Raw genomic sequence first — 26,654 nt, forward strand, 5'->3', positions numbered from 1 at the left:
ATTGCTAATCAAAAGACTAAGATTAATGGAAAATTTTCACATAAGAACTACTGGGCTCCCTACTTTTCAATTTTATAGCCCATATTTCAATTTACAACCAACTAGCCCAAAAATCATAGGCTAAGATTCAACATTCAACTCTAATAGGTTCTCGAAATTACTATTTAATTTTTAAAAAAGATTGCTCAAGCTTTTAAGTTAATTTTCGAATCAGTAACTGTGACTCAAATATTAGTTCAACAAACCAAATACATTTGGGTGGTGAAAATTAGATTTTTAACAAGTTTAATTATGTGGGTTTAAATTTCGAATTTGATTTTATGAGAAATTTGGAGTAGGTGTTATTTAGACTTATTAGAAATAGCATAAGGAGGTTGTATAGAAAATTTGAAGTCATTTAATGGAGATTTGAACTGGTTTTGAACAAGAATTGCAACTGAAAATCGTGGAAGAAGTTCGTCTACAGACGTTTGTATAAAGGTGTATAAAAGTGTATAAGATGTGTTTATACACTATTATACAAGATTATACATAATTATACAAAAAACTGACTTCTTCCTTGCGTCTTTTCTGAAATTTAATTCAAATCTTGCTCAAATCTACTCCAAATCACTTCAAATTTAAATTTTGAACTCCTTTTGATATTTTCAATCAATTGAAACAACACCCAATCCAAACAACTAACAAACTCAAAAAAAATCCTATTTTCGAAAGCAAAGCTTTGAATGGCCTTCAATGATGGACTTCTACTCTTCAATTTTCTTATATTGCAACCAAGTGATACGGGGGGGGGGAGCAGTAATGGCGGACGGCCCCTTGAAGCATATGTAGAAGATGTGAGAAGAAGAGAGAGTGAAAACAATGATTGTGAGAACACAGATTTAACTCCATAGCTTTTAGAAGCAATGGTTGTAAGAACACAGATTTTGAATTTGCTAGTGCTTTCAAAATGTGTACAATATGGGCTAGGTCGGGAAACTTAAAAACATGGGCCATTTTTTGTTATGGTGTGAAGTCACGTGTATTTTCTTGTAATTCTTTCAAGATTAATAAGGACAGGCCTATACATATTGTGGAATGAAGTGATGTTTGAGATAGTAGTATATCTAGTAGCAAGTTACACTTGTGGATTTTATGACAAGTGAATATTATATTGATTTTTAATTTGTTTGTATTTCTCTCAGTCTCTCCCTCTTTCTCTCTCACACACACACTAGGATGACACTGCTTCTGGGACCATCTGGTTCTGGAAAATCCACATTGCTTTTGGCTCTTGCTGGGAAGCTTAATAATGAACTCAAGGTACGTTAATTAGTCCTTCGAAAAATCTTCTTTTATCACTATTTTATTCTTAAGTTGTTTTGTTGATAGTCACTCTAATTTTTAGTTTAGCCAACCATATTTATTCTTAAGTTGTTTTGTTGATAGTTACTTTAAATTTTTAGTCTAGTCAATCTTATAGTATTTGTTTTGTTTGATAGTTTGCTCAAATATTTAATTAAATTTTTTGAATTGTGAGCTTTAAAATGGAAAAAAGGGAGGCTCTAGTCCTACTTTCTAGGAGAAAGTGAAATTGCCTTTTTAAGAATTGTGTTGACTTTTTCGTATGCCCTTTGTGTTAATTACAATTATAGCCTTCACTACCTTTCTTAATTTGTTTTTGTTTTAATAATCTCTACTCTGTGCTTTTTAATTTAATTCATTTGTTTGAAGAAGCTTTTAACTTCCATTGGAACTTTGTTTAGATAGAAAAAGAATACTAGCAAGTACCAGTACTTAATAGTATATAGTATAAGACTAACATAATTCTTCTTGGTTACAGCGAACTGGGAATATCACCTATAATGGTCATAGGCTGGACGAGCTTTGTGTGTAGGGGACTTCAGCTTACATTAGTCAGATGGATAATCATATCCCAGAGCTTACTGTAAGAGAAATAGTAGATTTCGCAGCTAGATGCCAACGTGCAAACACAATTTTAAAGGTAATTTGCTCTTCACTTTTTCTTCTGATCCTTAATCGATATTTATGTTTTACATAAAATGGTTTCGTCTTTTAAACTGCTTATCATCAATGATGTAATACTTGTTTTCAAAAACCTCTGATTTCCTAATGCCATAGAAATAAGCTGGCTGAGACGCTGAGTAGAGCTAGTCATGTATTGTGGGTGAGAGCAATTTCCTTTTTTTTTTCTTCTTTTTGATAAGCTAGAAATCCACACTAATGAAACCCGATGGTAATGACCAGGCTTTTAATTTTTTTGCCGCAAGAGTGCGAACCCGTGACGTGCGCCTAACCCACACATCACGCGTTCCCCTCTTACCACTTGATCAGAGCCCTAGGATCTTTATTAGTGTTACTTTATTAACCTTGTACTCTATGTTTCTATATCATAAATGAATTCATTACATTAACACGCTTAAAAAATGTTGAAGTTGAAGTAGCTAATTTGTCAATCTTTGGAAGTTAAGCCACTATCATTTCTGCATTTTCATTTGATAATGAGCTAGAAGCAGGAATAACTAGACTTTTGCAGATATAAGTAGACTAATTAAACTAGTATTGGAATTAGGCTCTTTTGGAACTTCTCTCTTTTTGTGCTTTCGAGAGTTGTTGCACCGTTGATAGAATCAGTCCGTACTTCTGATTGAAACAGGGCGATATATACCCCAAAGAAAGATGATGATAATAATAATAATAATACGGACCTAGGTATGTACGACCAATTAGGCCTACAATAATGGACAAGGGGAGGAATTCAAGATCTATAAAGAGAGTATATAGCTTAGAGATAAGGAGGACATTCTAATTTATCCCATGAGAATGTTTGCTTTCCTGAACTTGCCCTGTTATTTTTGCTGCAGACTATATGAAAGAGCTTGACCATGTAGAGAAGGAAGAAGATATACGTCAGGAGTCTGAGATAGATGCATATATGAAGGTTTCATTATGATCTTTCATGACCTTTTTATTTCTGGTTGTTTTCATGTTTGACTTTTGATCAGGAAACCAATCTAACCATTCAGGCATCTTCCGTTGTTGGAACAAAGCACAATGTGTGGACAGACTATGTCTTGAATGTTCTTGGACTTGGTATATGTTCAGACACAGTAGTTGGTAATGACACGATAAGAGGAGTTTCAGGTGGACAAAGGAAGAGAGTTACAACAGGTTTCTCTCTCTCTCTCTCGTTGAAATATATATATATATATATATATATATATATTCTAGTCGAGTTGATCGTTTGGGGATTATCCTAGAAAAAGAAATATCTTATTTTTGGAAGTTAATATGATCGGAGAAGGGCAATGGCCTCATGAAATTTAAGCTCCAGCTTTTGCACGCTAATATTTCCAACCTGCAGGAGAAATGATTGTTGGTCCCAGGAAAACACTGTTCATGGATGAGATTTCTACTGGACTTGACAGTAATACAACTTCCGAAATAGTCAAGTGCAGACAAAATTTTGTTCATATAATGGAAGGAACTGTGATGATGGCTCTTTGTCGTCCTTCACAAGAGACTTTCGAATTGTTCAATGTTCTTGTGTTACTATCTGAAGGATATGTCGTGTACCATGGCCCTCGAGAAGATGTTATTCCAACTTGACATAACTTTTGTTAGAAAGGTGGGGAGGTCGAGAACTAGAGTGGAAGGTTAGTGGATAGTACCGTATTTTTCCTTTCTTTATCGGTTGTTCTAGTATTATTCTTGTATTTCCTTATTCTTAGACTTCTATTATTATATGATGCTTCCTCTGCTTCAGTTTTGTTATTAGCCTGTCGTTGTTAACGCTTCTTTGCTCATGTCTTCTTCGCTATCGTATTTCTTTTAAACTGCTATGTTTTTGTTCCCCTAGAGCCGAGGGTCAATCGGAAACAGTCTCTCTACCAGCACAAGGTAGGGGTAAAGTTTGCATACATACTACCCTCCCCAAACCCCACTTGTGGGATTACACTGGTATGTTATTGTTTGTTGTTGTAAAATCAAAAGCTTGCACAGGGATTACCAGGCGAGTTCCTAGCTTTTGTAGCCGTAAAATAAGAAAATATCCCCCCAAGGAGCTGGAAGTCATCATAACATCCTAGAAGATATAATATTATCCCACTAAGCAAGCCAATGGTGCCCTGAAATTCAGCTTTTGAACACAACTATTTTTGAAAATTCTAATTTTTACCAAAAAATAGATTACTCTTTTCTTTCAGCTTCTGTTAAAAATTAGTTGGAAGGTATCTCAAGGCACGCCCAATTCTGTTGAAATTACCAAACTAAACAGTGAGCTATTTTGGGTTTATGACATTAACAAAAAGCTTCTTATGGCCTCAGAAAAGGATACAACGCATGCGAACATATCTAAGCCTTTCCAAATTTCAGGAGTCAAAATGCTATGAAGTTCGCCTTAGGCATCAAAACAGTGAGTTATCTTCATTGGAAGAGAAGGACAAATAACGAGCCAGATAACTTCCAGGGTTTTCAAATCGAATGATGACAAGTAAGAGCTTGCAAAAAACCAAGCTCTCATTTATACGTCTGTCACAATTCAAATCTCATCTCATAGAAGTTTCAATGAGATTTTGGTGACTGAAGTTGATCTTTCAAATAGCAACACGAGTGCAAGGATTTGCAGTATAAGATTTGCCATCCATGTCCTTATGTGAAACCTTATTTTTTTTGACACCTTATACTCTCAGAAAACTACTGGGAGATCTTAAGACGGCTAAGTCTGCTATATTCTAGCAACTGAATACTGAGAGGGCTTGCTTCATAGTCATGGGAAACCATTAGCAGCATCAATCTCCCACGAACATAAATCCAAGCTATTAGATACATAAAAGTGTTAAGTCTCTACCTGCATACATGGTTATAAACCTGGATAAGAGCTTTATCTTTCCTGTTAATAAGGTTGAAGGTTTGGACAGTCTTCTTGGTAATCTGGGATGTCATGTGGGAAAATTTTCCAACTAGTTATTTGGGTTTACTTCTTGGTGCTGCAAAGAAAGCTCTTTCAATTAGGCAAAAAATCATTGAAAAGACGGAGAAAAAACTTGCTAACTGGAAGAAACAATATCTATCTTTGGGTGGTCGAGAGGTTCTAATTAACACTGTTTTGGATGTCTTTGTTTCCTATCCCAGCTATGGACACACGACCTTAGACAAAATTAGAAGAAACTTTCTATGGAAGGAAATAAAGAAAAAGAGCATACAATAATGTTAAGAGAGGATGGTAGTATGGGGGTAAGGACCTTAAAGCTTCATAATTCTAGCTACTCACTAAGTGCATGTGGAGGTATTCTAATTGTTAGTTATATAGTAGGAGTAGAGTGACAAGAGTGGGTTGCTCTAGTGGTGAGCACCCTCCACTTCCAACCAAGACGTTGTGAGTTCGAGTCACCCCAAGAACAAGGTGGGGAGTTCTTGGAGGGAGGGAGGGAGCCGAGGGTCTATCGGAAACAGACTCTCTACCCCAGGGTAGGGGTAAGATCTGCGCACACACTACCCTCCCCAGACCCCACTAGTGAATTTATATTGGGTTGTTGTTGTTGTTGTATAGTAGGAGTAGAGTAGAATATGTCCTAGTTCTATATGTAGTAGGAGTAGAATATATCCTAATCTCATATATAGTAGGAGTAGAATATGCATTATTATAGGGCTCATTGTATCATTATTAAAAAAATAGATTTTTCTCCCGTGCATTCTCATATGGTATCAGAGCTTCAGCGAGAAAATTATCGTTGTGCGTCATTCCAGCGACATCTGGGAAGAAAGATCTCATCGCCGTGCAATTTTCCGACAACTTCGTCTTGTTCCCCGGGTTCATCACTGCTACAGTGGTACTGAGCATATACCAGTACCACCATTAGATCTGAAACCCTTGTGCGACCAAACCCTAGAAATTCCAGTCCCATCTGAACAGAAAAGTCAGCCACTGTGCGTCTTTCCGGTAGACGACTCAAGATTGATTTGCCTTATTTCCTTATCGGTAAGTATTGTGCGAAAACCAACACTACCATCTTGTTTGAAAAAATCAGGTAACAAAACCCCAGTCAATCGCTCCGGCAGAAAGTCATGCGCCTCCACGCGCCGCCAAAACTAGGGTTTCGGCGAGCTACAGTAACTTTTCCGATGCGTGTAAGCCATTCCAGCCACTTTTTAACAAAACTTCTTCAGGACAACTTACTCGTCTAGTGATTCCGAGCCTACCCATATAAAGTACATCAAATTCTGACAACTTTTTTTTTCCGGCGTGAACAGTGATTTCCCAGTGTGAATAGTAATTTCCAGAAAAATTTACGTGTTTTGGTGGTGCTTTAGAACCTATTTTGTAGTGTGGAATTCGGCTTAGTCTCGCTATTTTCAAAATTTTCCGGTAACTTTTCGGCCAATTTCTGTTTATCAGCAACCACATGGTTTTGTTGCTCATGGTGTGTCTAGTGGCCTTGTATGTCGAATAATCAGCTTGCAGATATTTTCACCAAGTCTCTCACTGGTCCTCGTATTAGTTACATATGTAACAAGCTCGGTACATATGATTTGTATGCACCAGCTTGAGGGGAGTATTAGTTATATAGGAGTAGAATATGTCCTAATCCCATATGTAGTAGGAGTAGAATATGTATTATATATAGGGCTCATTATATCATTATTAAAAAAATAGATTTTTCTCCCGTGCATTCTCACACTAACGAAGATGATGTACTGTGGAAAAGGGTGGTGATGACCAGAACAAGATCCCTGGGCAGCCAAAGAAGTTAATGGGCCCAAAGGGATCGGGATTTGAAAAACAATCAGAAGACATGGGGTTTCCTGCATAACATCACCTGGATACAAGGCATTGAAGTAGAACCAATATTTGGCATGATGTATGGATTGGAAACTCTCCTCTAAAGTTGAGATCTCCTGCTTTTAATCAGTTTTGGTGTGGACAAAGAAGCTACAGTTTCACAGCTAAGAAGAGGTAATGATTGATCTTTGAATTTTAGAAAGGGGTGTTTTGATTGGGAAGTTGAAGGTTCGCAACTTTACTACTAATTCTGGTTTCACTGGATGCTGATAATTTTGATCTTTGAATGGTATGTTCTCTGTCCATCTTGCTATAAATTTCTGGTATTATTGGATAGTTACCATTTGGCCTTTGTTAGTTAGTTAGCTGTTATGTAAATAAGTATAGTCCTACATGGAATAGGAGTAGTGTAGGTATTGTGTATTGTTATAAATAGGGGTACTTGTATTATAGTTAAGACACATGAATAATACATTTTCCCGTGCTTTCTCACATGGTATCAGAGCAACTAGTGAGAAATCCCCGTTGTGCAGTAACCAGCGAGTCCGGGACAGTCACCGTGCCTTTTTTCCGGTGAATTTCAAGCAGTTTTTTGCGTCATCCCTTCTCCGGTAGGTTTTTTACGAAAAATAACACCAGCAGGTGCAGAATTCTTAGGCGACCAAACCTCAAAAACCACACTGACAGAACACCAGCCACGCGCTCTCACGCGCCTCCACAACTTCTGACGCCGGCGGCGCGTCAGACCCACGCGATGGCGCGTGACCATTGTATCGACAACTTTTTTGAAAGGTTTCTTCAGGACAGTCTTATCGCCTAGTAATTCCGACCAGGCCCATACTGTTTTCTTTTTAATCCGAGCAGTTTGAGATTTCTCCGGTGACTACACTGATTTTCCGGCAGGTACAGTAATTTTTCCAGCAAATACAGTGTCTCGCAAATACAGTGTCTCCTTCGTCTGTTTCAGCGAGTTTCAATTGATTCTCTCTGTTATTTGGTGATAATTTTATAGACCTCTTTTCAATCCAACGATGTCTTTAGGAGTTGATGTTTTTGGGTCTAAAAACACGGGCGCTGGCAGTTCCGGTGTTATGATTACCTCAGAACCTTTAATGGGAAGTTCAAACTACTTAGCTTGGGCTTCGTCTATCGAGTTGTGGTGTAAAGGTCAAGGTGTTCAAGATCATTTAATCAAAAAGTCTAGCGAAGGAGATGAAAACGCCAAAGCACTTTGGGAGAAGATCGATGCTCAGTTATGTGGTATTCTGTGGCGATCTATTAATTCCAAGTTGATGCTCTTGTTTCGTCCATTCCAGACATGTTATTTGGTTTAGGAAAAGGCTTGCACTTTATACACTTATGACATATCTCGTTTCTAAAATGTGATATCGCGGATGACAAATTTAAAGAAACAGGAATTAGATATGTCTACTTACTTGGGCCAAGTACAGACAGTCACGGAGGAATTTGAGAAGTTGATGCCAGATTCTGCTAGTGTTGAAAAGCAACAAGAGCAGCGACATAAGATGTTTCTAGTTCTTACCCTCGTTGGACTTCCTAATGATCTTGATTTAGTACGCGACCAGATTTTGGCTAGTCCGATTATCCCCACAGTTGATGAATTATTCTCTCGATTACTTCGCCTCGCTGCAGCAACAAGTCACCTAGTGATCTCATCACAAACACTTGACTCATATGTTCTCGCATCCCAGACAGTAGACAATGCCTGAGCATCTCAAACTATGGAGAATAGACGAGGAGGAGGTCGTTTTGGAAGATCTAGACCCAAGTGTTCTAATTGTCATAAACTTGGACACACTCGTGAAGTGTGCTATTCTTTACATGGTCGTCCACCCAAAAATGCTTATGTTGCCCAGACCGAGACTATAGGTAACCAGGGATTTTCTTTATCTGAAGGGGAATATAATAAGTTCCTTAAATATTGAGCAAGTAAGCAGACATCTCCACAAGTAGCCTCGGTTACTCACACTGATACTCCTGTTGCTGGTAATTCTTTTGCTTGTGTTTCCCAATCTAGTACTCTTGGACCATGGGTCATAGACTAGAGCACTTTTGATCATATGATCATATCTCTGGTAATAAATCACTTTTGTCGAATATTATATATTCACGCTCTCTTCCCATTGTTACTTTAGCCAATGGGTGTCAAACTAAAGCAAAAGGAGTTGGACAAGCTAATCCCCTATCTTCTATCACTCTAGATTCCGTTCTGTATGTCCCTGGTTGTCCTTTTAGTCTTGCATCTATTAGTCATTTGACTCGTGCCCTCCATTGTGGTATATATTTTATTGATGATTCTTTTATTATGCAGGACCGCAGTACGGGACAGACGATTGGCATAGGGAGTGAATCAATCAGAAGGCCTTTACTACCTTAACTCACTCAATCCCTCCACAGCATGTCTAGTTACAGATCCTCCAGACATAATTCAAAGAAGTTTAGGACATCCGAGTTTATCCAAGCTTCAGAAGATGGTGCCTAGTTTGTCTAGTATGTCTACATTAGATTGTGAGTCGTGTCGGCTTGAGAAACATACTCGAGCCTCCTTTTCGCGTAGTGTTGAGAGTCATGCAGAGTCTGTTTTCTCTTTAGTTCATTATGATATATGGGGTCCTAGTAGAGTCAGTTCAACCTTGGGATTTCATTATTTTGTTAGTTTTATTGATGATTATTCAAGATGTACTTGACTATTCTTAATGAAAGATCGTTCTGAGTTGTTTTCTATATTCCAGAATTTTTGTGCTGAAATCAAAAATCAATTTGATGTTTCTATTCGCACTTTTCGCAATGATAATGCCTTAGAATATTTATCCTCTAAGTTTCAGCAATTTATGACTTCTCAAGGAATTATTCATCGGACATCTTGTCCTTATACCCCTCAGCAAAATGGGGTTGCAAAGAGAAAGAATAGGCACCTTATTGAGACTGCTCGCACACTTCTCATCGAATCTCGTGTTCCGTTGCGTTTTTGGGGCGATGCAGTTCTCATAGCATGTTATTTGATTAGTCGAATGCCTTCATCTCCCATCCAGAATCAGATTCTGTATTCAGTATTGTTTCCCCAGTCACCCGTATACTCTCTTCCCCCTCGTTTTTTGGGAGCACATGTTTTGTTCATAACTTAGCCCCTGGGAAAGATAAGTTAGCTCCTCGTGCTCTCAAGTGTGTCTTCCTTGGTTATTCTCGTGTTCAGAAGGGATATCATTGTTACTCACCTGATCTCGTAGGTACCTTATGTCAGCTAACGTCACATTTTTTGAGTCTAAACTTTCTTTACCTCTTCTGACCACCATGATATATCTAAGGTCTTACCTATACCGACCTTTGAGGAGTTTACATAGCTCCTCCTCTACCTTCAACCACAGAAGTCTTACCTATACCAATCGTTGAGGAGTCTAGTGTTGCTCCCCTAGATCCCCAGCCACAGGAACACCACTCTTGCCTTATCATCGTCGTCCGCGCCCAGCATCAGGCCCATCTGATTCTTGTCCTTCACCTAACCATGCTCCTACTGCGGACTTGTCTCTTCCCAATACACCGATTGCACTTCGGAAAGGTATACGGGCCACACTTAATCCTAATCCCCATTATGTCGGTCGGTTTAAGTTATCATCGCCTCCGTTATGCTTTTATATCTTCTTTGTCCTCTGTTTCCATCCCTAAGTCTACAGGTGAATCGTTGTCTCATCCAGGATGGCGACAGGCTATGATTGACGAGATGTCTGCTTTACATACGAGTGGTACTTGGGAGCTTGTTGCTCTTCCTTCAGGTAAATCTATTGTTGGTTGTCGTTGGGTTTATGCAGTCAAAGTTGGTCCGGATGGCCAGGTTGATCGACTTAAGGCTCGTCTCGTTGCCAAAGGATATACTCAGATATTTGGGCTCGATTACAGTGATACTTTCTCTCCCGTGGCTAAAATAGCATCAGACCGCCTTTTTTTATCCATGGTTGATGTTCGCCATTGGCCTCTCTATCCGCTGGACATTAAGAACGCTTTTCTTCACGGTGACCTTGAGGATGAAGTTTATATGGAGCAACCACCTGGTTTTGTTGCTTAAGGGGAGTCTCGTGGCATTGTATGTCGCTTGCGCTGGTCACTTTATGGTCTATAGCAATCTCCTCGAGCATGGTTTGGTAAGTTCAGCACAGTTATCCAGGAATTTGGCATGACTCGTAGTGAAGCTGATCACTCTGTGTTTTATCGGCATTCTACTTCAAGTCTCTGTATTTATCTGGTGGTCTATGTTGACGATATTGTTATTACTAGCAATGATCAAGATGGTATTACAAATCTGAAGAAGCATCTCTTTCAGCACTTCCTGAATAAGGATCTAGGCAGATTGAAGTACTTTCTAGATATTGAGTTTGCTTAGTCTAGCTCAGATATTGTTATTTCCCAAAGAAAATATGTTTTAGACATTCTTGAGGAGACAGGAATGATGGGTTGCAGACCTGTTGACACTCCGATGGATTCGAATTCTAAACTTCTGCCAGGACAGGGGAGCCGCTTAGCGATCCTGCAAGATATAGGCGGTTGGTTGGTAAATTAAATTATCTCACAATGACTAGACCCGACATTCTTTTCCTGTGAGTGTTGTAAGTCAGTTTATGGATTCTCCTTGTGATACTCATTGGGATGCAGTTGTCCGCATTCTTCGGTATATAAAATCGGCTCCGGGTAAAGGGTTATTGTTTGAGGATCGAGGTCATGAGCAAATCGTTGGATACTCAGATGTTGGCTGGGCAGGATCACCTTCTGATAGACGTTCTACGTCTGGATATTGTGTTTTAGTAGGAGGCAATTTTGTATCTTGGAAGAGCAAGAAACAGAATGTAGTTGCTCGGTCTAGTGCAGAAGCAGAATATCGAGCAATGGCTATGGCAACATGTGAGCTAGTTTGGATCAAACATTTGCTCAAGGAGTTGAAATTTGGTGAAATCAGCCAGATGGAACTTGTGTGCGATAATCAAGTTGCCCTTCATATCGCATCAAATCCGATGTTCCATGAAAGAACTAAACACATTTAGATTGACTGTCACTTTGTCAGAGAAACGATACTCTCATGAGATATTGCTACAAAGTTAAGTCGAATGATAAGCTTGCAAATATTCTCACCAAGTCCCTCACTGGTCCTCGTATTAGTTATAAATGTAACAAGCTCGGTACATATGATTTGTATGCACCGGCTTGAGGGGGAGTGTTAGTTAGCTAGCTTTTATATAAATAAGCATAGTCCTACATGAAATAGGGTAGTGTAGGTATTGTGTATTGTTATAAATAGGGGTACTTGTATTATAGTTAAGACACATGAATAATATATTTTCCCGTGCTTTCTCACAGCCTTGAAAGATGGGGATCCAAAGTGCCTTGTGAAGTTGCTTGTTGGATATTGGCTCATGATGGGTGCCAGACACAAACAAATGTGCAGAAGAGAGATCTGCAACTATGCAGCAGATGCTTTCTTTGCGGGAAAGGAATTGAGGATATGTTGTGTACCATGGCACTTGTTTTTGCGCTGTCAGTTTGCTGGTCATCTATGGCAGCTCTTTCTAAACATTTTTGGAATCAAATGTGTCATCCCAGCAACCATGAAACAATTCCTTCACAGCTGGATGTTCTTCAGAGGAACCAAGAAGTTGAAACACATACCGAGGACCATCTGTTTTTCTTTTTCCACATCCTCCAGCGAAAGGAATTTGAGGTGCTTTGAGGGAAAAGCTATCTCTCTATCTATATACATGGTAAGAGTATATAAAAGGACTCTGATACAGAATTTGGATGTTTAAAAGATAAATATCCATTACCTGAGCATCTGTGAAAACACGGAAAGCATATATCTCTGTGTCAGGAGCAAAACCAAGACATTCTTCATCCTGACCAGCAATGACACCAGCTACAAATGTCCCATGGCCTAGATTGTCGTTCAGTGTCTCTTCGTTGGTCCAATTCGTGCGTTCCTGAAATTTATCAGGTATCAATCCCAACTCATGCTAGTAAATAGGGTATCAAAATCAACCCCTGTGTATGCTGGTGATATGGGAAAGATGGCACCCAAAGATGTACATTAAAATGTACTCCCTCTGTTTCATTTTATGCACATTCTTTTCCTTTTTAGTTTGTTCCAAAAATAATGACACCCTTCTAATTTCGGGAACTCTTTAACTTTAAACTTCCCATATTACCCTTATTGGCATGGTCTTCTAGCCAAAAAAATATCATGGCATGTTTAAGACCACAAGTTTTAAGAGTACTTCTGCTATGTGTCAAAAGTCTTTTCCTTCTTTCTATTGAAGTGTATGACCATTTCATCTAAAAGATTAAGTTGTTAGAAAGAGCACACTTTTTATTTAATTAATAATGTCTTCAAAGCACCCCCTCATGTGCAAGCTTGATTCTTTCTTCTTTTTTACGAGCCTAGTACATGGAAATTCTTATGAATAATGGGTGGTGGTGAGACTCGAACTCATGACCTCTGCTTGCTTCTGATACCATGTTGAAGTGTGTGATCATCTCATCCAAAAGCTTAGGCCGTTGGATAGCACAATTTTATTTATTTAAAGCAAAATTGATTGATACACACCTCTACTTGTTCGGTTATCCCGGCACCCCCTACTTTATGAAGTTTCAACCGGACATCTCAACTTGATCAAAACATGAGAATTAAACTCCTTTGACCGTTGACTGAGTTTATGTGGCATTGATGTGCCTAAGTTGGACAAAATATGTGATAACTGATATATATGCACACAATGGGCGTGAATCAATTTAAATACCATAATAAAATAAAAATAAAAAGGCAAAAAAAAAGGGAACCTTCCAACAACACAAAAAAGGAAAAAACCCTCCTTCCTTCTTCAAGACCCAACCCACTCACCCTTCTTGAACAAATCACGCCACCCCCACCGCCACCCGTCAAGGCTCCTCCACCATGACCACCACCACTTCCAATATCAATTCAGTTTCCTTTTAATCTCACTCGCGCTCATCTTTCAAAGAGAATCACCCATCCATCAAAAATCGGACAACAAAAATTATCAGAATCGAAAGAAAAAAACTTACTCTCTCCTAAATTGAAAGCTCAGATCAGAAAAGGACTTATGTGAAATCAAAAAGAAATAATTAAGAAGTGAAGGATTATTGCTGCTAGTGATCGTCTCTTTTAACTTAACCATCATTTCAGAAGCAGAAATTGCAAAGAAATAGAGAACTACATTAGAAAATGAATCAGAACTTGAGCTCGTTCTTGATCGGAATTGTGGGTGCTGCTTTCACACTCGGTGTTTATTCTCAATTTTTTTTCTTGAGAATCAGAGGATTTCACATAAACCCATTTGATAATTTTTCTTTCCTCTACTTTATTGTTCTTCTAACAGAATCTTTTCTGGTTTTGGTTTTGTTTGTAGATTTTCTTCGTTGAATTTGTTGAAAGTACAGTGAAAGATAAGGTTAGTGGAGTGTGGGGATGGGGAAGTGTGGAGATGGAGGAAAGTGATCTCCGTTTGTAGTTATGGAGTTTAGAACATTTAGGAAGGTGGAGGAATAAGGTGAAATTCATTCTCTCTTTTTTAAGGTATTTATTATTTATTAAAATACATAGAAACTCATTGTTGTTATTAAATTAATGAGATAATTACGATGGGGCATTAATTTTTCTAGGTGGATACGACGTGTCATTGATGTCAGAGTGAGCGAGGAACACACAGTTCCGGAAGTGTTTAAAATTCATGTTTTGATTGAGTTGAGGAGTTGGTTGAAACTCCATAGAGTAGGAGACCCGGATGTCAAAACCGAACAAGTAGAGGTGTATGTATGCCAGGATATTTTGTCTTTACTTAATAATGTCTTCAACGCTTTCTTAAACTCCATGTCACTACCATATAAAATGAAACAGCAGGATTATATAAATGTAAACGATTTCGCTCAAACAACACTGAATTAAAATAAAGCATTTCTTTGATATAAACAAATAAACAAGTAAAAAAGAAAACAAACGGTACATACCTTAATATTGCGGAAATGAGGATGATCTGACCGTATACCTGTGTCAAAAATAGCCATTTTAACTTTGGCACCAGTGTACCCTCTCGACCAGAGTGACTCTGCCCCAAAAAGGGATGTGACTTGAGATTTCTGCAAAATGAAAATGCAAAGGAGACAAAATAAAGTTTATCAAGACACAAGCAATAACAACAGCTTAACCTCAAATAAATATCAAGAGAAAATATGCATTTAACAACTAATTCTTTACCATTGTACCCCCACAAAAAAAACTAAAAAAAAGGGAGAAGGAAAGTATCAAATGGCTTACTTCTCCCACCAAAAGTACCCATAGGAGCACAACAATCTCACCCATCTCTGTTAAACAATCCGAGTTTGACATAAATGTTTCTATGGACCAAGTATATGCAGCCCATGCCAATCCATTATTTTCTTGGCAAGTGTATGCGCATTACTTTTATGAATAGTGCAGCCAAATTTTAATTTTCAACTTCTTCCTTATGGAAGTACCTAACTGACCTAATAATTAACTTTCCCTAGCAACCACCCCAAGTTAAAAAAGTTTCCTTATAGCAAGAAGGACCAGGCACAAAGCAGTACACAACCCAAGCAACACCAACACCAACATATAGCCCCTGACGGAATACAATGCACAGGGAAACTATTCATCTCTTATACAGCTTTATGCATGTTTTCCTAATAAGATATCCACTTGCATTTACAACCTTAGTTTCTGCAACCAAAGGTCTTTCAAAGAGCATAACCGGAGAAAAGACAGCAGGGTGGTGACTGTCAATAAAATAGGTATGCAAAAACATGCGCCAAAATGAAAGGAGAAAGTCTTCTTCTTTTAAACATGAACCTACACGTATATCTTAGCAAAAAACAACTTTCACCAACGCACAAGACATATATCAGGGGACAGTGATATGCAATTATGCATAAGGGAACTATCCTTCAACAGAACTCTGAAACACTGTCACAAATACACTTTACGTAATGCAATAGGATAACCCAAAGCACCATTAGAATAAGGAACTTGAGCAGCAAAAAGTTCTCTTCTGTAAATTTTATGATGCTTTCAACTTCAAACGTAATGCCAATTATAGAAGAACAGATCCATGATAAGACCCAAAAAAAAGATAAAGATAACATTAAAAAAATTAAGAACGAGGAGATTGATTTCCTCTGCACGTATACAATGCAACATGGTTGATCCTACCATATGTCAATGATGAGAAAAATTATTGCAGAATGTATTCCAATACTGAGGGCTAGCCTTGACGCAAACGGCATAGCTGCTCTATTGGTGAACCTTTAGGTCACAACTTCGAGGTATAAAAATAGCCTATTTGCTGAATTGCAAGGGGAAAGCTGCGTACATATACACCCCTCTCCCTCTACCCTGCATTAGTTAGGGAGCACTTCGTGCATGGCTAAGCCCTTTAATGTATTGCAACAGCCAAAGCTAGCAGTAAATTCACACGTAACAAAATACATAATCATCGAAGTCTTACCTGCATCAATAGCTCTCTTTTCCAACTAATCTTCATGTTACTTGTGTTGGCCACTGCATAGTTTTGATCTTCGCTGAAGGACATAGCTGTAAAAATCTTTCCCGCCCTCTTATTCCCATCAATAAAAGCCCCAATCTTTTCATTCTTCTCTTCAAGAACTACCCTTTGATAGCTCAAATCCAAAGAAACATCCTTTACAAGATCTAACTTTCTGAAATTTTCTAACAGAAGTTCTTTCACTGACTCCTCAATTGCCACCAATCCAAAGTCTGTAGGAAACCTTGCAGCAGGATTTTCTCTCTCAATCCATTCCCACCCCTTCAATTTCACATAGTTCTGCAGATAATTACGAAGATCTTCAGCTTCCTTATAATGATAGAATCGGACAATATAGTTTCTGCTACAGGATTCTTGCCTCCAGAGGTGTTGGTAGTCATGAGGGCCACTGTTAGTATATAGCTCAGATGCTGTTGGTGTAGGCAATGCAAGGGTTTGGTTTTGAGGGTTATTCAAGAGGTGAAAGGAAATAGATGGATACAAGCGGAGGAGAGTATATGAGATAAGGAGGGAGATAAGAGAGAATGTGAATACAGATCTTTGAGGAGTTTGGGGCATGTTACAAGAATGAAATATCCCTCATCAAAGCACAGAGGGGACGTTTAAAGATTTTTCCCCTGTACTTAAAAACAATCAAAATCCTCCTTTCGAGTAGCAATTGTGCCGAATCAAAATTGTTTGCTTCGATGGAGATCTACAGATCCCAATTTACTGAAACCTATAATGCTCTGCACATGATCAGCCTTTAAACTGACAGTAAAATGTCCACTTCAACCAGTAATCACAACCATATGATAAATACAAGCTGATTTCCTGTCTAACAAACTTGAGATCCTGCCCTCTTTTAGGCTGAAAAGAAATATAGCATTAAGTTGAAACAAATTCAACAACGAAAATAAAAGGAATGCGGTAATGGACTGCAAATTAAGACAAAGTGATTAATTGAAAAGAAGAAACATAATTGTGGCCATAAAGTGTATCCAACTGACCTTTTTCATGCGTAAGGACCTTACTGATTTAGCGCATGTGAAAATCTTACTTTTTAGCATTATAATGCAACTAGATTCACTAACTAACATTTCTTAGAACGTGATTAGCATAAATGTCTCCGATATTTCAAAATTTCACCAAAATGACAGTTGAAAACCAAAGCCATAATCTGACATGTAATATCACAAAATCTTTTGACTTCTTTACCAATAAAGTGCTCTCAAATAAGTGCCCTGGATGCTCATAAAAGCTCGAGCATTTGAGTCCAACATAAGAAAAAAGACTGTTTTACATTATAATCCGTCATTAGATATATGGACTAGTTTTGGATAACTAACAATATAACCAATAAACCAAATGTTTATGAAATTTCCTTAATCGTGTTTTGTCACCCCAACTCTTGACAAATTTGAGCTCTCGAGCTCTCAGTCTCTCCATTTTACTTTCCTAGAGCAAAGGCCAGTACTTTACTCAATAACCAACTCTGAAATTATTAATTGCCACAATTATCAGACAAGAAACAAAGCTAATACAAACAATTTAGTAGCAGCGAGCTGATGAATTCAAGAAGATCTCGCTAGTGTCAATCAACTATGCTCGATCGCAAACTAGTTGAGGTCCGTTATTTGAAATCATCTATTTGCATTCCACTCCATTCAAGCCCATTTTTTGGATTGGAGTTGGCTACTCCCTCCGTCCCAATTTATGTGATACTCTTTCCTTGTCCGTCTGTCCTAAATAACATACATTTCCATATTTAGAAATAGTTGCAGTTAGCTACTCCCTCCGTCCCAATTTATGTGATACTCTTTCCTTGTCCTTCTGTCCCATAGAACATACATTTCAATATTTCGAAACAGCTTAACTTTAAACTTCCAATGATTTGTAGTTGTGCCCCGCCAAACAACATCACATAAATTGGGATGGAGGGAGTATATGAATTCTCCATATCCATTTCATTCCCAAAAAGACAACTTGTGATTTCACTCCCGAAAAGGCAATTTGTGATTTCACTCCCAAAAAGTAAACTTTCAGAATCTGATCAATTGTCCAAAAACAGATATAGTAAAAATATGCATATAACAAGCACAATACAATCTGATCAAGAAAACCTAGAAAGATATAGTAATTAAAATGAGATTTAAAAGGGTAACGAAAGAAACCTGAAGAAACGAATCAGTTTGTATTGTAAATCAAATGCTATCGATTTCCACAGCAGTCCAATACAATCAAATTTTCTCGAGAAGTTTTTTATTTCCAGATTTTTCCGGTGACCGGAAACGGTGACGGAATATTGGGAACCGGCAGAGTAAAACGGCCGGAAATTAAAATGGAGATTTGAATCGCTGTTTTGCTTTGCAGTTTGCTCTCTTCTCTATTTTCCTATGTTGTCTTTCCCCTTCCGAGCTTTGACTCTTATTATTGCCGGACCTATAAATTAGTAACGTTTTAAATTGTCTGATGCTTTTATTTCTATAAAACAATCATAAAATTTACTATACATTCAAGTTCATTAAATTATTTAATTATAGAGATTTTGATATAATATTTCTCTATCCAATTAATCTTTTAATCATTACTTCTATTATAAAATATCGAATCAAATTAATAATTTAAACTTGGATTTTGTTTAGATTATATGGGCTTTAGCAATTGACGGGGCGGGTCGGACTGGGCTAGCCCACAAAATGGGCCTTATAATGTTCCCCCCATTCCAACCCTATGTGGATCGTGGGCCCTCAAGGAACGGTTCATTATTTTTAAAATATAATTTTATATTTTTTTTTTATGTTCTAACCTAAAAAAAGATAAATATTTAAAAGTTAAAAAATATCTTATTGAAAAAATTTCGCAAAACTTAATTACTTTTTATATTGTTCCAATATATCATAATAAACACTAAAAAAAGTAAAAGACAAGACTATATTTTACTCACTAAAAGACTATTCAAGAGAACGTTCATGATGCTTATGTAATATCCAACACATCATCTTCATCAAAGACAATTGAATCCGCTTGTGACAAGATTGTCTTAACATTTTCACTTCCATCTACATCTACAATCCACATGCAATATTAATTAGTTAAATATTAAGAATAATTAAATTTTAAAAACTAATAATATTGAAATTCACATAAAAAAATATTACCAGTTTGAGTTTGGGAAAAACCGTGCAGCTAATTTCGAGCAGTAACAAGTGTTTGAATATTTTCATGATGGATGCAACTTTTGTACTTTGTTAGAACACGCTCACCAATGCTAAATTTTGATTCTGATGGTATAGTGGTAATAGAAATACTAAGTACATCACGCGTCATCACTGAAAGATCGGGATATATTCTAGAATGGTCCTTCCAATATATGACAACTATGGGTGTTTATGGTTCGGTTTGAGTCGATTTTTCCCTAAAAAGAAACCGAACCAAGTAAGTCGGTTTTTTATCGATTCGGTTTTTGTCGATTTTTTCGATTATTTATCGGGTTTTTTCTTAAATATGAGACACACTACCAAACGCATATTCCGGCGATCACATTTTCAACGTAAACACTATAAAATCAATTACTTTTTGAGAAATCTATCATTTATCAAGATATATTGATGATAATTGAATCAAATAGTGATGAATAATTTAAATACTCAATTAAAAATCGATTATTTTTAACATGCAAAAGAAACTATCAATCAAACTAGAATGTAAATGGAAAGAATTAGATTAATATAATAGCAAATAACTAGACTAAAAATACAAATAACTAATATGTACCATAAAATTTTAGAAACTTTATATTAAATTTTATATATATATATATATATATATATATATATATATATATATATATGTGTGTGTGTGTGTGTGTGTGTGTGTGTGATAATAAATTTAAATAGCTACTTTTTTAGTCGGTTTGGTTCGATTTTTTCGGTTATTTTTTTATTAAAACCAAAATCAAACCAAATTTGATCGATCTTTAAAATTTAAAACCAAAACCAAACCAAACCTAAAAAGTATTGGTTTTTTTGGTAGGTTTGGTTCGTTTTTTCGGGTTTTTATGAACACCCCTAATGACAACATCCATCTCTTGAAACTTCTCAAGATCAAGTTTTGGTTCCTCTAAATAAAAATTCAATTATGACTTTTCATCGCTAGAGACCGTATACTTTTTATATTTTATATATTTTAAATAAATATTTTTTTTAGGCACATGGGCCAGCCTAGTCCAGTCTCAGTTAAACCTTACGGGCTACATGCTTACTTGGGTCGGGCTTAAAAGCCTCGTTTTTAAATCCTATTAAATCTGGGCTGAACTGAACTGACCCAACGGGCCAAGCCCATATTGACAGCTCTACTTTAGATAAATATCGTCATATACACAATGAATAGAAATGAGTAAAATCAAAATGGCAAGAATAGTACTCTTCTCTTTTTAATGGGGCAGAAGTAATTTATCATGCCTCCCTGGTTCATTTTTTACTTTTTTTTTTGAAAGGGTATTAGTATAATATAAATTATGAAATTAATACTTTTATGATTTAGTGTATATGAATAACCCTCAAAATTTGTTGACAATTAAATAAGGCGAAAACGAAATGATAAAACAAGATCAAAACTATAACGTTTCAACTCCATATTAGCGCTATATACCGTACTACTTTGGAATAAATAGCACCCATATTGTTAGTCAATATCTTGCGAATAAAAACCTTATATGTACTCAATGTTTACATCAATTTAACGAATATAAGATATATACATGTTTTCATATATATTGTTATTACTAAACTATAGTTAAATAATATATATTCGCACTCTAATTTATCATTTAACCATGGTAGTATGTAATCATTAGTAAAGGCCAATAGGGTGATCCATTATACATCTTCCAAAAGGTTCTAACTCGTTCACATTGAGTGTTGTTAAAGTGGCACCATTATGTGAATATATTTTAGAGTGCACCAATATATCATTTCTCCAGCTATAATGTCTAGCATTATTGAGATTATTGATCATTTTTAAACACAAAAGCTTTCCCAAAACCTCCAGGTGTTTTACTTAATATGAAAAAAACTACCAGCATTTGGTGTTTAAATTAAACAGGGGCAGATTTATAGCTCAGATTATGGGACACGTGAACCCATATTTTTTCTGACAAATTAGGTATTTTATGTACGTATTTTCTAGAATTAGTCTAATATTATATGTTGCTCTTATGATCCAAAAAGACTAAATGGTGCACTTAGTTGAATACTAAGTTATTTATCCAAAAGAATATGGATTAATTCTTACTTCATACTTTTTTCTCTCCTTTTTTTTTTGCGGTGTACCCATACTCTAGAAATTCTAGATTTGCCTTTAATATCAAATTATATTAATTTATCATGTTAAGTGATAAAATATGTTAAGAATGTGTATTAATTGATTATAATTTAGTGATGGTATATGTGAAGACATGTGTTATGTGAAATCCAAACTACATATTAAATTTTTCGTATCGTCAATTATACAATCACATTTCAAGCTACAGTCAAACCTCTCTATAACAGCCTCGTTTGTTCCGAATATTTTTGAATGTTATAGCGAAGTGTTGTTATAAAGAGCATATATTATAACATAACATAAAAATTGATTCCGCAAAAACTTAGCTTTTATAGTGAAGTGTTGTTATATGGGGATGCTGTACAAATGGTCTGCTTACTATCTTTTGAAATTTTCAATGACAAGTATTTGTTTGGTTTCTTTTTTTTTTTCCTCTTGATAATTCATCTAGTCCATTATTTAAAAACAAAAATAAAATCGAATTATCCTGAGGAAGATCTGAAACCGCATCAGGCGTTGTGCATACCTAAATTGCATTTGATCTACTTGTTCACAAGTGTTAATAAAAATTCAGTAAGAACATGAATTAGAATCATGTACCTGTTACGCAACGGAGTAAAATTACAACCCAGAAATATTACCCCTAAGTCGAACTTTGATTCTCTTGGAATACAAAGTTTAGTTTCACGAGCTAAATGTCTTTCTTTATGTGTGTTTTGCAAAATGAAAAAGAGAAATATTCTCTGTTAAGGAAGGAGAAAATTGATGAGAAAGGTAGAGAAAATTCTCTCTTTCTGTTCGTTCATGCCCTCCTTGATAGGAATACCAAATGAGTTATTATAGAGAAAGAATTAACTGCTATGGGAAAAACTGCTCTCAACTACACCCAAACGTGTAGTAACTTCTCCAAAGAAGTTATTTTGTTCCCAAACTCTATCTCTTCCCAAATGGGTTGGGTCAGCCCGTATAGAGCGACCCGGTATCTAAATTCAAGACCCAACATCTCCCATTTCGCTCATGATGGGTTGGAACTCAAACTAGTATCATGAATAAATAACACACTTAATTCATACAGACAAGTAGTTCATGCGACCTGCGAGCATCAAGAGCTATAATATATTTCAAATCTATTAAGATTATTTTAAAGCTCTATGCAGAAATCCGATCATATTCGAAAAGGATTCACTACTAATATGAGGATCTTATTACTCGCTATACCCCAGACATCACCTGCTACTCCAGTAGCTAGTAATTCAATCCCTCATCCTCTAAAGAGGTGAACTCGAGTTTATATTTAACTTTGTATTCATAATTACATTTGATATCCCCATGGTAAGTGTAATGGTCGACCTATGAATACAAGTTAAATTACTAAATTTTTAGTTGTCTTCCCTTTCTACTTGAATCTTTCCATTCCAAATCAACTGCTTTCCTAGACATACACTGCATTGCCGAATCACTCATGGTTATTAGTGACATACTAAAGTAGCAACACTGATTGACGCTTCAAGAGACAGTAAAAGATCAAAGGGTATTCCAATAAAAGTTAATATAACTTCTTTGGGATCTCACACAATGAAGAAGCATGGATTCATTCTTCTATTATCACATGGTCGATAGCACACGTGGTATGAAATACGTGTTATGATGTTCTCATCCTATATTGACGCGTGTGTCTTATTCTTTTAATCATTCAACACCATAAAGATCTTGGTCTAGACACCTCCAAATGTCTAACCCGAGTTTCTCACTTCAATAATCCTCAAATCCAACTTATTGGAGAAACTCGCATCTGGCTTACAAAACAAGTCATAATCGAATATTAAAATTCGTAAGCCTGACTAGTTATCAAGACCAACCTTAATAAGTAAATATAACCTCGCATTATCCAAGGTTCTATAAGGTCTCATCTTTTTACGATTCTCAACATAAGAGACGATAGCTCGTGTGAGATAGCCAATCTCGCGACTTGTTCGACACACTCTTTATCAACAAAACATCTTCACATGCATACTAGATATGAACTTAAATTCAAAAGTCAAATATTGATGAGCATATTATAATAATCAAGTCATTTTACAATACATAAGTATATATTCATATCATTCGCAAACCTAGAGCCATTACATGTTTCTCAAATAGGTCTCTAGATATCGCCTTTGTAAAAGGATAAGCTATCATGCTTCGCGTAGGAATGTACTGTAAATTTATCTCTCCACTTGCTACCATGTATCTCACAAAGTTATACTTGATGTCAATGTGTTTAGTCTTGTTGTGATACTTAGGATCTTTTGTGTATGCAATAGCCGATTGATTATCACAATATAGAGTCATGGTACCCTGAGAGTTCTTTGTAGTATCTAAATGCTCAAAGAATTTCTTCAACCAAACAGCTTCTTGTACTGCAGACGCACAAGCCACAAACTCAGCTTCCATCGTCGAAGGGGCTGTACAAGTTTGTTTCTTACTTTTCCATGAAATAGCATCTCCATTAAGTAAGAAAGCATAACCGGATGTTGATTTTCTATCATTTCGGTCACCATCCCAATCAATATCCGTATATCCTCTCAAGTATAAATCATTTCCACTATAACATAGTGAATAATCTGCAGTTCCCTTCAGGTATCTGAAAATTCTCTTTACAACTTTCCAATGATCTCTTCCAGTATTGGATTGATACCTGCTAACCAAACCTACGACATAACAAATATCTAGACGAGTACATATCATAGCGTACATCAAGCTCCCGACAACACTTGAATACGAAACTCGAGACATGTCTTCCTTTTCATTTTCAATTTTGGGACACATTTCAAGGCTTAAAGTTTCACCTCTCGCTATAGGAGTATCCATGGATTTGCAATTTTTCATGCAAAAATGCTCCAAAATTTTCTTTATATAAGTTTCTTGAGATAGGCTCAATAAATTTTTGGAACATTCTCTTTGGATCTTAACTCCAAGTATATAGTCTGCTTCACCCATATCTTTCATGTCAAATGACTTTGAAAGCCATCACTTGATAGTTTTCAAATACTTCAAATTATTTCCGGCCAATAAAATATCATCCACGTAAAGAGAAAGAATTACAAACATCCCATTAGATTTCTTCACATAAATACAATGGTCTTCAATGATCATGGTGAAATCATACGAGATCACCTCCATGTGAAATCTCAAATACCATTGCCTTAAATATTGCTTCAGATCATAAATAGATCTTTTCAATTTACATACCTTCTTTTCTTGGCCTTTAACGATGAAGCCTACAGGCTGCTCCATGTAGATTTTTTTATTTATTTCTCCATTGAGAAAAGCTGTCTTCACGTCCATTTGATGTAATTCCAAATCCAAACGTGAAACAATAGCCAAAAGTAAGCGAATTGGGGTAAATTTCACAACTGGTGAAAATGTTTCCTCATAATCTATTCCAACTTCTTGAGTAAAGTCGTGCCTTGTATCTTTCTATTGACCCATACGCTTTGCATTTAACTTTAAGAACCCATTTGTTCCCAATGGCTCTTCGTCCAGGCGGAAGGTCAACTAGATCCCAAACTTTGTTGGTTTTCATGGACTCAAATTTTTCTTTCATTGCTTTCATCCACTCATCTTTTCCAGGACTCGATAAAGCCTTAGTCACAGACTTTGGCTTATCAATTTCTATGGGAGACACTAAGAAAATGTAATCTTCAATCTCATAAGTACGTTTGGGTATATTTTTCCCTGTACTCTTTCGTAATTGAAAATCAGATTCATCAGAAGGGTTTTGGGATTGAGAACTCCCACTCCCACTCGGATCAAGAACAAGATCCTGATCAATTTGATTATCAACTGTGTCAGAAGACACTTGGTGACTATCTGAGTTCAACATTTCATAAAGAGGCTCTCAATTCCTTACCTCGCCTTTCTTTGGAAAATTATTTTCCAAAAATGTGTTATCTCGTGATTCAATCTCAGTAACACTCCCATCCTCTAATTCATCAATGAACACATACCCTTTGGAGTGTTCTGAATATCTTATGAAGATACATTTCTTCCTTTTGGACCTAATTTTTCAAACTTGCTAAAAGAATCTTTTACATACGCAGCACAACCCCAAGGTCATAAATTATTTAAGTTTGGATTATGACCAGTCCATATCCCATGGGGGGGGGGGAGGGGGGAGAAACTGATTTAGAAGGTACTTTGTTCAATATGTAGGCTGCAGTAAATAACGCATCTCCCCAAAAGGAGATAGGTAAATTTGCTTATCATGGACCTTATCATATCCAACAATGTTCTATTCCTTCTTTCTACTACACCATTTTGTTGAGGCGTGTAAGGAATAGTTAACTGTCTGGTGATGCCTTTTTTATTACACAATTCTTCAAACGGATTTGATAGATATTCACTCCCTCTATCGGTTCTTAAGGTCTTAATCCTTTTATCTAATTGATTCTCAACTTCATTCAAATATTTCTTAAAGCATTTTAGTGCTTCAGATTTATGAGAAATCAAATAAACATAACCAAAGCGCGTGAAATCGTTAATAAATGTAATGAAATATAAAGCACCAGATCTAGCCCTCATATTCATTGGACCACAAATATTAGAATGGATTAGTTATAATGGAAAATCAGCTCTCTTAGCCTTTCCAAATGGTTTACGTATAATCTTTTCGGCAAGACAATTTTCACAAGTTGGCATTTCAATTTTAGAGAAAGAATCTAAATGTCCTTCCTTAGCCAATCTATTCTTTGATCCTGCCCTATGTTACCTAATCTTGCATGCCATGTAATAACATCAACACCATTATTACTAGAATAACATGCCATAACACAACGATCAACATAATAGTTATACGTAGAAGGATTACAATCTAACACAATAAAACCATTATAATGATGTCCAAAACTATAAAAAAACATTGTCTTGAGTAATTCTAAGACCATTGCGACTAAAATTCAAATTGAAATCTAAATCTAAAATAACAGACA

The 26,654-nt window shown here is 36.4% G+C and overlaps 2 protein-coding genes across 5 annotated transcripts in view; one reads left to right on the forward strand and one right to left on the reverse strand.

Annotated features, from left to right (window-relative positions):
* LOC104112171 (subtilisin-like protease SBT6.1) overlaps positions 1–18,819 on the reverse strand; it is a 29,324-nt gene extending 10,505 nt beyond the window's left edge. Inside the window, exons 1-4 of one of the 4 annotated variants that reach the window (XM_018776307.3) lie at positions 18,531–18,819; positions 16,321–17,226; positions 14,807–14,935; positions 12,610–12,762 (exon numbers count right to left, since the gene is read on the reverse strand). In XM_018776307.3, the coding sequence (XP_018631823.1) occupies positions 12,610–12,762; positions 14,807–14,935; positions 16,321–16,935 (897 nt within the window). In that variant the 5' untranslated portion in view covers positions 16,936–17,226; positions 18,531–18,819. Of the gene's footprint in view, positions 1–12,301; positions 12,442–12,609; positions 12,763–14,806; positions 14,936–16,320; positions 17,227–18,530 lie in introns of those variants that run through there. The other 3 variants (XM_009622018.4, XM_018776308.3, XM_018776309.3) reach the window with 3 other exon arrangements.
* Positions 2,801–3,609, forward strand: LOC138895055 (ABC transporter G family member 31-like). The gene is made up of 3 exons (XM_070179788.1): positions 2,801–2,941; positions 3,027–3,171; positions 3,365–3,609. The coding sequence occupies exons 1-3, from the start codon at positions 2,870–2,872 to the stop codon at positions 3,607–3,609; spliced, it is 462 nt and encodes a 153-aa protein (XP_070035889.1). The 5' UTR covers positions 2,801–2,869.
* Positions 18,820–26,654: the final 7,835 nt, after the last annotated feature.

Source organism: Nicotiana tomentosiformis, chromosome 7 (genome assembly GCF_000390325.3).
Source record: "Nicotiana tomentosiformis chromosome 7, ASM39032v3, whole genome shotgun sequence".
Lineage (NCBI taxonomy): Eukaryota > Viridiplantae > Streptophyta > Magnoliopsida > Solanales > Solanaceae > Nicotiana > Nicotiana tomentosiformis.

What these genes read in the sequence shown, in the direction of transcription:
- LOC138895055 (XM_070179788.1), top strand. Translation starts at nt 2,870, where the DNA reads ATGAAAGAGCTTGACCATGTAGAGAAGGAAGAAGATATACGTCAGGAG. An exon ending in AGATAGATGCATATATGAAG is followed by an intron (nt 2,942 to 3,026) that starts GTTTCATTATGA and finishes CTAACCATTCAG; the next exon opens with GCATCTTCCGTTGTTGGAAC. An exon ending in AAGGAAGAGAGTTACAACAG is followed by an intron (nt 3,172 to 3,364) that starts GTTTCTCTCTCT and finishes TCCAACCTGCAG; the next exon opens with GAGAAATGATTGTTGGTCCC.